The sequence below is a fragment of the Mytilus californianus genome, unplaced genomic scaffold (genome assembly GCF_021869535.1).
Source record: "Mytilus californianus isolate M0D057914Y unplaced genomic scaffold, xbMytCali1.0.p SCAF_6, whole genome shotgun sequence".
Lineage (NCBI taxonomy): Eukaryota > Metazoa > Mollusca > Bivalvia > Mytilida > Mytilidae > Mytilus > Mytilus californianus.
The window spans coordinates 94,098,539-94,112,689 of NW_026262712.1; the positions used below are offsets into that span (position 1 = coordinate 94,098,539).

General features: G+C 33.1%; 1 protein-coding gene across 1 annotated transcript; it reads right to left on the minus strand.

Annotated features, from left to right (window-relative positions):
• Positions 1-270: 270 nt before the first annotated feature.
• Positions 271-13,553, minus strand: LOC127706990 (uncharacterized). The gene is made up of 6 exons (XM_052211754.1): positions 13,434-13,553; positions 12,247-12,558; positions 10,870-10,991; positions 9,429-9,603; positions 4,723-4,834; positions 271-2,377 (listed from the first exon to the last, which is right to left on the minus strand). Exons 1-6 carry the CDS (start codon positions 13,510-13,512, stop codon positions 2,341-2,343), a joined length of 837 nt encoding a protein of 278 aa, XP_052067714.1. The 5' UTR covers positions 13,513-13,553; the 3' UTR covers positions 271-2,340.
• Between the last annotated feature and the right edge of the window lie 598 nt (positions 13,554-14,151).

A 14,151-nucleotide genomic window follows, 5' to 3' on the forward strand; every position in this document is an offset into this window, starting at 1 on the left:
GTTAGTTTTCTCGTCTGAATTGTTTAACATTTGTCATTTTGGAGCTTACTATGCGGTATGGGTTTTGCTCATTGTTGAAGGCCGTACGGTGACCTATAGTTGTTAACTTCCATTTCATTCGGTCTCTGGTGGAAAGTTGTCTCATTGGCGATTATACCACATCTTACATCTTCTTATTTCTATATATATGATATGTTTGTGAGTCAACGGCCCAACATTGATTAGGGTCATATGTCTTCGAGGTCACGTTCTTTTATGACTCATGACACATTTAAAGTTTTCAAACATTTTTAATAAAATAACAATTGTAAAAATAACATATCTGTCAAACGAAACTCATAACATAATAACAAAGCCGTTTTGACTTCATCAGCGATGTGTCAACCAAAATTAATTGCTATTTTTCATACATTTCAAAAGTCTTTTTTATATCACAGCTACTTATACAAATCAAATGGCAAATAATACATCTGCCAAGTAAACAACATTTATTCAGACCAGATTAATAATAACCACACCTTCTGTCCGGCATCAAAGAAGCCATGAGTGTTGACGTTGAAAATGATCCCTTATTTATGCAAAAAGACATAAACTAGAGGCTACAAACAGCCTGTGTCGCTCACCTAGGTCTGTGTGCATATTTATCAAAGGACACTCTCCAACATTGTAGAAGAGAATAGAATTCATGACACAAATCTCTTTTTTATTAATCTTTTATTGCTGATTGTTTTTTCTGTTTAATTTCTCTCTATCTTCTTTAGTTTTTGCTCACAACACTAAAGAGGGTAACAAAAATCCTCATTTACGGACAATCACTGCTATAAAGAGTGACAGTCTACTAACTATATTGGCAAAATATGTCTTGTTTGTAGATCTGGCCTTGCTGATCATTTTTGTTATTTAAAGTTTCTATTTATCTATTATAACTTTATCATATAAGGCACAACGCAAAAAAAATGGTACGAATCGTCATTAAAGGGCAATAATTCCAATAAAGAGTCGTCGGACAATTTTCTCCATTTGTCTTAATTGTAGATCTTGTTTTTGTCTATCTATTATAATTTTAAAAAATAAGGCAAAAATAAGGCAAATTATTGGTAAAAATCTGCATCAAAGGGCAATAACTCTAATAAGGAGTCGACTTACGATTTCGACCATTAGACTTATTTGTAGATCTTGTCTTGCTGATCATTTTTGCAGTTTAAAGATTATCTGTATCTATTATAGATTTCAAGATAATAGGCAAAAATGAAAAAAAATGGTAAAATTTGACATTTAAGGGCAATAACTCCTAAAAGAAGTCCCCAGACAGTTTTGACGAAAATGGACAATTGGTAAAACTCAAAATTCTGAACATTTCTGACCCTGTCAGATTTTCTCTATTTATAATGGTTTTCAAAATAATACACAATGATTGCTTTCTACCCCTATGTTCTATTTTTAGCCATGTCGGCCATCTTGGTTGGCAGGCGGGGGTCATCGGACACATTTTTTAAACTAGATTGTCCAATGATGATTGTTGCCAAGTTTGGTTAAATGTGGTCCAGTAGTTTCAGAGGAGAAGATTTTTGTAAAAGTTAACGGACGACAACGGACTACGATGGACGGACGACGGACGACAAGTGATGAGAAAAGCTCACTTAGTCCTTTGGACAAGGTGAGCTAAAAAGGAGATTTTAACCAAAAAGGATACAAGTAACTATATTTTAGAAAGATTGCATAACTGGACACATTTATCATTTTTTTTATTTTCTAACCTCTGATTCAATTGATTGGTTTAAGCAGACCTAACCATTCTATTTACTTTTTAGTGTTCTAAGCAATTAAGAATAACATGCAGTTATTATGCGATGTATGTAATGTATGTACTGTATGTACTGTATGTACTGTATGTACTGTATGTACTGTGGCTATTTGTGTCGTTTGGTTGCTATCTATAATTGACTTTAACCTTACATCTCCTTTTGTCATATGTGTATTAATTAAGAATATGACAATACGCACATCAAAGATCACATGTTATGTATAAGATACATCATACTAAAATTTCGATACTATCATCAGTAGCTCTATTAAATCATGTAGTCTCGTGGTGCATGAACAGGGGCCATCATTGTTTTTACAATTTAAAAGTTTCTAGGGCTACATTATTATGTATTGAATGAGAGAGACATTCACAGGGTCTGTTTTCGTGCTTCCTCGTATCTTGTGTTAACAGCTGGGAGTTTCTATATTGTGTTTCATAATTACTCATTCTTCGCCGATTATGCTCCGACCATGCGTAGTAGTTGATCACTGCTGGAAGAACTGTGCTGCATGGAATTGCTTGCGTACGATTTTTCAGCATTCGTTTGTACGAGATTTCGAATAATCAGACCTAAAAAGAATAAAATAATAAACATACAATCAAAATGAGTTCATAATTTCATGTTACAATTTGATTGTGTACTGTTAAAATTAAGAATGGAAATGAGGAATGTGTCAAAGAGACAACAACCCGACCAAAGAGCAAAAAACAGCCGAAGGCCACTAATGGGTCTTCAACACAGCGAGAAAATACATTACTACACAGACGAAGATCATTGATTGTTTGACCAAATCTGTTCTGTTACATTTTATATACCAGAACTTAGTGTACAGAAGGCTGTACGGTGACCTATAGTTGTTAACTTCTACGTCATTTAGTCTTAGGGGGAGAGTTGTCTCATTGGCAATCATATCACATCTTATTTTTTTATATAATTATGTTGAAATAAATATATTGAGTACTAAGGTATGTTCTTTTCGAATATTCTTTGGTGTTTCAAAGCACCATTCTTTTTTATTTGGTATTTCTATAAAATATTTTGGAAACATGAGGAGATGTGGTTACTAGAACTTGTAAACTGGAGAAAGAGGGGTGGAAAGGTGATTGGTTTACTTCCGGTGAATGTTATTATCTTATGGGCAATAAAATGTTATGTGAAATTTTCACTATAGTACTTGATAGGATAAATCTTTACTCATGCCAGATATTTCCTAATTTCAAACAAAGATAAATTCTGCACATTTTTTACTAATGCTAATTTAACAAAGACTGATAGGGGAAAACAATGGTGGTACTACCCCTATTGAGGAAAGCTGCACATGCAATTTTGACCTTGTATTTACTCATATATTTTTTTTTAATTTCAGTTTATTTCATGAAAGTATTGCAAAAATGAAATATTTTGAACGGATTGGGTCTCAAATACACATTTGAGGGAAAATTACCTTGGAATAGGGCTCTGCCATGAATATTAGCAGGCAGAGCAAGCCATACTCAGTGTTTTGGGGAGCTTTTTCTGACTTTTTCTCTTTATTTCCTATATTGGGCTATAATAGGAAACATTTTCCTATGTATTTCTTTAAGAAATATATATACAGTAATAAGTATGTGAAATGATTTTTGTAACAACCAATTATTATTCACTAAAGGGAACCATTATATGTCCCTCTCTGGAACTCACGTAAGGACTTATTGAAAGCTCCATTGAGTCAGATAATTTTTATATGGATAGTTCATTCAGCTTGAACATTTCAATTACCTATTGATAATCACATTTCTACAAAAGGTGTGATAGTTCCCCAAAATTTTGATTTATTAGCATATAAGTCAAGATTTTGAGAGAATGAGAGGTATAAATGGACCAATATGGACCAGATAATGAAGTCAAAGAGGTGTGTCAGTGGTGTTTATCACCTTAGAGTAATCTTTTGTATCATATTTAACTGATTTTATGCAGATGCGATTAATATCTGACCATTTATTGGTCCACACTATATTCAATCCTGATGCGGCATAATATGATTTTTCAAAGAAATTTTGCTCAAATTGCGATAGATGTCGTCTTGCATTATGCCAAATTTCTCTCAAACTGTTTAACTGATTATGACAAAACTTGTCATTAATGCTTGAAATAGCCAGTATTTCAAAGGAAAATAATCACATTCAGTTTATTCAACACAAATGTCGTCTTTATTGGTAGCAAAAGAAGTTCTGACAACATGGTGAATCGAAGTGTAACTTTGAACGGATCAATCACATTCAAATATTAATAAATATAGATATACAAATCATATAAGAAGAATTAGATCAGAATATATGTATTGTACATTTTACTGCTTGTATTCAGTTGTGTTTTGGTTGTGGTATTTCTGATATATTATCAATCAAAATAGGTGCCGAAGTTTTTTGCATTTTTAGCAGTGTCATTCTTAAAATCGTCCATCACCAAGATAACTGTGTGAGAGTATAGCTAGGCTAGAATAACATTTGCGCCATCGAAATTATGAAGTTCGTCGGTGGTCGTCCATTGAAAACTTGGTTTTGGTGTTATGTATGCTATCGACTATTTGCATTAAGTTACCAACAACTTATGGACTATTTAGAGCTTTCCTTGCGTTTAGGACCAGAGGCGGATTTAAGGAGGGGGCCCAGGGGGCCCGGCCCCCCCCCCCCCTTTTGTGGGAAAAATTTTGTTGATTATATAGGGAATCAATAAAGCATGACTGGAGCGGGCCCCCTCTTAGGCAGTCAGTGGCCCCCCTCTTATGAAAATTTCTGGATCCGCCACTGAGGACAACTGTCTATCATTGGTCATCTCTACAAGTCTATTTTGATATACCTGTGTTGTTGAGTTACTATAACGTTAATATATACACAGCATCTACTATTTTATTTATATATATTGTGAATCTTACTTGTGTTTTATTTTGTAAACCAGTACCAAACTAACTAAACAGACCAATAATATGGACACGGTTGGTAAAACAATCACTGTTATATCTGGCAGCGTGACTAGCTCATTCCGGTCTAAAACAAAACAGAAAAAAGAAATGTCATAATAAAAAAAAATAATAGGCCGTATTTGTCTTAAACAAATTCCGGGCGGAGACAGCTATAAACCTTAGCAATAGCCAAATCACGAAAGTTAACAATTTAAGTCATTTGATTAACAAATAAAATTACTGTATACTAATACACGGCCGACACTCGGCTAACCGAGAGATTGGTCGGTTAATCTATATTGAGTATGCGGATATATGGGCGGTTGGTCTGTTAATCGGGTCGGTTATACGTCTGTTAAGAGTAAAACGCACAATTTAAATGTTCAACTCTATTAAATATACAGAGTTTTGGCATATTATAAGAACCAAATAAAAAAAAGAAAAGTGTCTGACAAAATGATATCTATCATAGAACATTTTCCACCTGTAAAAACATTTCATAGTCTGCGCAAACTTCAGTAAAACTAAAAGGCGTCGCGCAAGTATGTGGTATTTATGCTTATACGCATAGCAATTGTTTTAATAAAAGGCGAAACAAACAATTTTAGATATCATTTAAAGGACACAAAATAGTACTTTGGTTCTAAAAAATAAATTGACATTAGTAAATATTTCATAATTGTAATATAACGTGAGTAATACCACGTTTTAGTGACTATTAGGGGAATAAAGTCTGTTAATGGGTTGGACAATTAAAATTGTGTCAGTTAAGAGTTATTTAGCCACGACAATAGTTTTGCTACCTTTATAATTTCCCATTAAAAAAGTTAAGAATGAGATGTACTTGAGTAAAAAAAAAATGACAATACGGTGCAACAGTATCCTTGTAGTAAGAGCATTTTTATTTTGACTTTCTTTGCATTTTATTGAAAGGTGTGTCACTGCAATATAGCGTGATATGGATTGGCCGCTGGAATATGCATGAATTTATTATTTACGTTTTCAATCAGCCTTGATTTTTGTGTCTGTTCAAAGAAGCACGTTCAAAAATCCGACTGAAAGTGTCTGTCTTATACAACACCGGGTACATATAACGTATTGTCGTTCTCATATGGACATGATATTTGCCACTGGACGTTAAACCCTAATTCGTCAGCATCATCCAATTGGTTCTTTTGTTCTATTACTTAATCATATGTTGTTTACAAAACATTCTAAAGAAGTAAATGGAAAGAAGCGAATGCAGCTACATTTGATTATCTTAAGTTTTAATTCATTTTATTCGTTTAGTTCCTTTCTACATAAGTGCAAAGGAGAACTGCAGTTGTGCGCTTGTAAAATTCTAGCATTTGTCTCCAATTTGAGTACATCGCAATCTGTTACTGTTTCAACCACCCCCTCCCCCTGAAATTTTGTTTTGTTTGCACTTTACAATATTTACTGAGCTATCAGATTCAGCGGTTGACAGGAGGCCAATGTTTATCGGACTCCAGTCTCAAATAACATAAAGTGATATACAGTAAAAAAAATTGCAAAGCATCTATATAGATATCGTTGTCTATACTATTAATTTAAAAATAAGGAGATGTAGAATAAATGCCAAAATTGTTTTAACAATCATCTTGGAGGGTCTAAGTAGTAAAAAGGGGTGTTTCATGTCTGTATTCTTAAACAATTGTTATTTTTCTCTCTTTTTTTTAGCAATGCATCACTCTCTACTGTCCTTATCTATTATTCTACATTCTGCGTCCCCATCCTGATTCTCGTGTATACCATGAGGGTCCGGATTGGGGGTGTTGTTTATTTCTGTATTCTTTAAATTATTATGTCACTTTTCTCTACATTTTATTTATTTTTCTCATTATTCTTTCTCTATTCTTTATATTTTAGCATCCCAATATATTTTGCTTACTGATGTTTAGTTACATTACGACGTTTATCTCTGATATAAAAAAAACAGATGTGGCATTATTGCCAATGCGACAACTCTCCACAAGAGACCAAAATGACACAGAAATTAACAACTATAGGTCACCGTACGGCCTTCAACAATGAGCAAAGCCCATACCGCATAGTCAGCTATAAAAGGCCCCGAAATGACAATGTAAAACAATTCAAACGAGAAAACTAACGAACTTATTTATATATGTAACACTCAGAAACGTGTCCATCCCCCCAAACGTGTCCGATTCCCCCAAACGTGTCCATATGACGTCGCTGAATTCAAAACATGTCCAGTTGCAAAAGGGCGCCGAACCGTGTCAGCATTATGAACGCACAAACGTGTCCATTCCCCCAAACGTGTCCATATCAAGTCAAAACGTTTCCTTTTATGAACGCTCAATCTTGTCTATATTTTCAAATGCCCATGCAATTAATTTAATTTTTGACCTTTAAGTAACACATTACATGTCCACCAATATTAAAATTTATAATTTTGTTTAATAACAAATTTTGGTTATTGTTCTTCTATTGACGTATATTCCTTTTAATTTACTCTTTCATCTATTGTCCTACCTCCAAGCGTGAATGGAGAATAGAAACATGATTAATTAGGTCTTCTTCCAACCGACAGTTATATCCTTGCCAATGTTGGGCGTCCATTTGGCTGTGTGGGATGTAAAAGTACGCAGACATGTCCCTCGTGTAGGAAGAGATAGATCTACCTTATGTATTTATTTATGTTGTCGTTCTGAATATGCATGACATATTTGTAACTGGACTATAAGCAATCAACAATGAAGAATAAATTCATATGTTGCAAATCAAACTTGCAATTCATGATACTAATATAAACAGCCGGCGTTGAACAAACAAATGCTAACAAATTTAGGATTTTCTTCTTTAAACTCTGTTTCTTTTTTTTTTAATTTCCAGTAATTGTGCCATAATACTTCAGCAGTTATGTCTTTTGAATACGGCTTTAATCTATTTATAGGATCTAATCGAAACCCGATATCTTAAATCGTGTCCCCGAGAAATCAATTGCCGTAGACGTTATTAACCTCACTGAGAACATAATAGCGCTAAAAGTTTTGAGACGTTCAGGCGTCCCAAAGTGGACACGTTTTGGCGAATAACAATTATCGGACACGTTTGGGGATGCGAAATTGGACACGTATGGGCGATTTGGGATTTTTAGGACACGTTTGGGCGAAATAGACACGTTTGGGGGAATCGGACACGTTTGGGGGGATGGACACGTTTGGGAGTGTTACATATATAAATAAAAATGAACGAAAAACAAATATGTAACACATAAACAAACGACAACCACTGATTTACAGGCTCCTGACTTGGGACAGGCACATACAAACATAATGTGGCGAGGTTAAACATGTTAGCGGGATCCCAACCCTCCCCTAACCTGGGACAGTGGTATAACAGTACAACATAAGAACGAACTACAAAAATGATGTATATACTGGTTACCAATGTAGATGACAATTTGGTGTCATTCATAACAACGAAACAGAATTCATTGCCATTCATAACTCTTAACAGACCAAATAACAGACCGGGTTTTATACATCCGACCCATTAACAGACCAGGTTTTTAATAAAAATTAATTAATATCACCAAAATACAGATTTTCGTGTAGATTTTTCACACAATGATATTTATATGGTTAACAAACATAATGCCTGTCTTTTTTCGATGTTCAAAATATTGCATGCAAGTAAATTCAGCCAAGTTGTCATTTTGTGTACATTTTGTGTGTGAAAAATGTGTATAAATTTATTGGTGAGTAACCCGCCTTTTCATTTTATTGATTGTTTATCGAAGCTAGAAAAAAAATAATTACACCACTGGATTCAGTACATTGAATTGTTTTGTCCGACATGAATAATTTTTATGATAAAAAATATATTTAAAAAGTTATACAATGAAACATACTGAACTTGCAAGTATTTTCTCGATAACACCTGATTAACAGACTTTAGCCAACCCAATTAACAGACCAACCGTCGATATAGCCGCATACTAAATATAGATTAACCGACCAATCTCTCGGTTAGCCGAGTGACGGCCGTATAATAAAGGATTTTATTTTTGGAGAATTGAAAACGAGATGTTGTCAAACAGATCTGTTTCTTATTCCTAGAAAAACGTAATGACAGAGTTATATTTCAATCGAAAGAGTCACTAGACCTTGGTATAACCTGGTATGTCATAATTTCTAAGAAAACATTGATCACATAACTAATTATAGAGCTATTGAAACACGGGAAAACATGCAACTCTTTCAGCAGATCTTAAAATGACCCCTGCAATATTGTAGAATTATCCTGTTTATAACAGCAATGACTGAATCGGTTACAATCGAATCTGAATATAATGTTAGTTCAGATATAACACGATGGGTACTAGGGTCACCAACCCAATCTTATCTTTTGATTTGTATTGGGTATTTTCAGTCCCTTTTTAGATGACTCCAACTAATTTGTTGACACATACACATCAGAACAAAGTAGTTGGATGCATATTTTACAAATACTCAGAAACCGACAAAATTCGTAACCCTCTTTAAATTCAGTTAAATACGGAAATGAGGTAACAGAAGTTAAACTAATTGCAGAAACATCAACCAAATATACTGTCACACATCTTTTGAATAGTTATGAAACTGGCACATGCATTTACCATATGAAACTGAGATAATATTAAATATTCTTACCGCCACATTCCGGAATCTTCATTGTTCTTCTTATTATGACACGTGTTCCTACTAAACATTTTATTGTGATTTCTCTTCCGCAACATTCTGCTGACTTCATTTCAGAATTGAGTGAAACATTTAGAAACAAACCAATGATTGTCTTACTTTCAATTGTCATGTTTACCGAAGATTTCTGCAAAAAATAAAATAAAAAAATAAAACACCCTGAATAAATATTCTCTCATCAAATATTAATCTGAAAAAAAAGCATTATCCGTCAAAGGTATCCTTCGATTTAAAATGCATGAACACATACATATATTTTTTTGTATGATATACAAAAAAGTCATAACAAAAATACCGAACTCCAAGGTAAATTTAAACAGGGGAGTCCATAAATACTAACAAAACCAAAACGCTGGACTATACTAACCAACGAAACGAACGGAAAACAACTGTCATATTCCTGACTTGGTACAGGCATTTGTCGAAGAAAATGGTGGATTAAACCTTTATAGCTATCTATACCTCCAACTTGTATTACAGTTGTTTATAGTTCAATTATATAAACGTTATATATAAAATCGCGTAAGATTCGTTTCTGAACTCAGTTTAAGTCTCCCTCTTTCGGGTACCTCACTCACGTTTATTGGTTTAAATAACCTATATGAACTATTTTTTTTTTAATTTGAATGGTCAGTGCAGATTTCAATTGTTTTTAAATCAACTGAAAACGTTAGCTAGAAAATAATGCAAATATTTGCCAAAAGGTATTAGTGGTTGACAGGTTGTTTCACTCGTTTATAATTGCACAGGAACAAAATTATTAATTTCGCTTTACAAAAGGAAATACCATTATATAGCTATATAGTTAATAACTGGGTTTAAATAGCATTATCAAATTATGGACATGATCCAAGCTTCATTTGTAAAGACTGAACTAGTATTATACATGAACAACGGCGAGATCATATAAATTTATTGAAACCAAACTGTATCCAAAATATATTATTTCTTGATCTATTTTAGGAAGTGTGAATCAAAAGATTAGTCATCCCTGTTACTATAAAATATCAATAGTTCCTCGATCCGGGTTTGCAAAAGACAGGTGTCGGGTTTTTCTATGCTTTTCGTAAAACCAACAAATTAATACAGAGTCCAAGATTATGATTATTGTTTGATATTTAACAATATATTATTGTGAAACTTATCAGATAAGATAAAAATTATTTTTGGATGTCATTTGATTGGTAATACAACCAGAGACATATTAGGTGTACTGTTTTAATATTACTATCAAATGAGGAAATAGTGAATCATAGGAATATATATATAGTTATAAATTCCCACGACCGCACAATTTGATTGTTCTGAGAATTGTATTGACGTCGAGATAATTATTTTCTAGAAAGAAGAATTACAGTACATTCCAACTAATAAGGGGGAAATACCCACTTACATCTGAATATACAACACACTGAGGTACTGGATACATTTTCTGAAATCTTACATACGTTCTCACAATTTCACTTTCGTTGTTTACTATAAACTGCGTGTCAATTTCACTTTCACTAGGTATATCTAAAAATAGAGAGCAATGAATATGTAAAAAGGATCATGTTTAAAAGTAGTTGAGGTCGATAATTTCCATCAAACTCTATAAGGCGCGGAACATTTCATTTTCTCATTTTCGGGGGGTCCTGGGTTTTTTTTTGGAAAAACATAATAATCTGGCCTCCATTTTAATAAAAAAAAATCTGACCTATTCAGTTGCTAAATTTTTTTTTCACAATAATAATGCATACCAAGAGTACAAAATGCCGTATCTAAACCTTGTTTTGTGATTTGAGGTGTTGAGGTCTCCTCGACATCAACCCTGTGTTTTTCTGTTCAATGTTATTTGAACAGAAGAACAGACATATTAAAATATTAAAACATTTTGAGAACATATTGGTTACTTCAAATGAGATAAAAACCTTTTCAGTCAATTGGTTGCAAAGATATTTTTCAAGTCATTGCCAAGGTTGCTTCATTAGAATATAACTAAGTCACACAAGAGTGAAACTAGAGGTACTTTGAGCAAGCTCACAAAGGTGATACCAATCCCCCCCAGCAGTCTTCCTAAAAAAAAAATCCAACTCCAATTATCTCCCCTTGTAACAGTTTGACTGCAACCAAATTTCTTCATGCACATCTTTATATATTATGTGTTTCACTTGTGTGAAGTTTTAATCCATTCAGGCGTTTGGGAGGAGTTGCGCTCACGAGAAATACCACTATCCAATGCATAACAATGAAAAAGTTTTTAAAAAAGTTCAATTATCTCCCCTTGTAACAACCACATCTCCATATGATGGTCTTGTAGGAAGTTTCATAGAATTCCATCCAGGCGTTTAAGGGGAGTTACCCTTACAAGATCTATCGACAGACAGACGGACATACAAGGTGATTCCAATATACACCCCAAACTTTGTGGGTGGTATAAAAACCTTCATAGTTTTGTACCACAGCTAGTAGCTTTATATCTATAGTTGTATACTCGTCTTTAAGTGAATGGTTTGCTACACAAACATGTACGTGGAAAACAAGTACTCGGTACCTCTTACATGTCTAATTATTCAAATATTTTTTTCGACATTGACATTGCATACCAGAATTTATACAATACGTGGAGACTTGAAAACTCACAGAGCATATCATATTCCCTTGTCTTTACGAATGTTGAAAAAAATTTACTTGCTTTGGATTGACTTAAAAAAAAATTCTTGCTTGGTTTGCATAGTAAAAACAATTCTGGCTCGATATAAAATCCAATATATAATAAGACTGCACTTGCATTCATACAGTTTCTTCGTTAGATCTAACTTAGTCTCATTAAATTTGAATCCATACACACACTTATAATATTGGTTGGCGTCGGATTCATTGAAATTTAACACTCGGAGACGAAATTCTGTGTTAGTTTTTATAATTTCTTGATACTTGCTGATATCAGAAGAATATCCGTTCAAACTAAGAACTTTGTTGAAAGCACCTCCTGACCACTGTCGACTGCTTCCATCCTCTAGATGTAAAGAGCCTTGCAGATGACAAACTAACTCAACTGTTTGACCAAATACCAATCGTTCTTCTTGTACATCTATCAAAACTGAAAGAATAAGAATTATACATTAAGTTTTGAACATTGTTCTTTAATCAAAGATAAAGTCATATTTTTAATTCTATCAAATTTTTGTCAACTTTTAAGTTTTTATCTTTCCAATTTTTTTATGCCGGTTTTGCCCTACTAGGCTTTTTTTAACAGAAAATAATTTTACATGATTTGCATATTTACGAATACTTAAATGTGATTGGTCTGATTTCACCATAATGTATTAATGCGTGATACACATGAATAAAATCCTGAGGGTCCAAGAAAATTAAAATTGACAGAAAAAAAAAATAATTTTTTCGGTTGAGATTGATAAGGGTTAACATTTGTAGAGGTTATTGGTGTGTAAATACTGTATAAACTAAGAACGTACAATCATTTTGTCATTCTATTCTATCCATCTTTTGAAATTTATGAAAAGTAAATTTTGAGAGATCGTTTTCTTTTCAATCATAGGCCTTTTCTACTTATTGTTTTTTTATCTTTAGTTGAGCGGAAGTTGCTTCTCTAATATTTGACTGCCGACCCTGTCCCTTTTATTCAAACATTTTCGATGTCCCTTCACCCGCTTTTGAAAGATCATGCATATCCGCCTTTGATTTTTGATAATTTTCATGTGAATGATAACATGGATAAGTCATTCGCTGTCAGTAATTCAAAAATCATTAACATTTCAAATAACACTAATAGCAGTGATAATGACATTTAATATGTCAACGCATACTTGTTTCTCCTATCATGAGTTCCCTCTGGACTAGTTGTTATAAACAATGCTATAGTATCTGTTCCTACTGGAAAATATATTCTATAACCTTTTTTCCGTTTCTTCCAGTGGAAATAATACTATTCCATGACAGATTATCATTACATACCTTTTGATGATGTGTCAGTCGTTGCGTGTGTAATATTCCATACACTTGTATACAATACTAAGAAGTACGATAGAAACATTCTTCCACAATCAGGCTCTATATTTCAAATGGCCAATGATCTAGTGATTCAACCCATATATTTAGCTCAGCCAAAAACGAAAAATCCCCCAAAAGTTATTTATAGAATGAATACAAAAGGTGATCTCAAAATAATGTTGAAGGTAATTGATATAACCTTGCTATTTAACAATATCATTCTCGGTATTGAAGTTGGAATTGTTCATGTTAACAATATGATCATATTAAATGAAAGACGCCGGTACCCAAATGATTGTTTTTTTTTAAATAGCATTTCAGATGTCGGAAACTACCAGATTAGTTTTCCTGTCAATATTTTGAACAAGAAAAAACAATAAACTTCTTTTTCAAGTTTCGTAGTTTACAAACTCAATGTTTGATATATTTTAGGCGGATTAGATGGTAGAATATATTTGATCACGATTGGACTCAACTCTAGTTTTTTATATTGTTTTGTTGATTTTTTTTCTGGTCTGTTTTTGTACATTCATTTGTCTGTTATATTGGAGGTCCGAATTTGGAATTTCATTACATAGCTTGGTAAGTTTTTCGAACCATTTGGGGTTCAGAACATTTGTTTTATATTAAAGTATATAATGATTGCTTTACCAAATCCACCATTTCGTATTATCAAATTTTA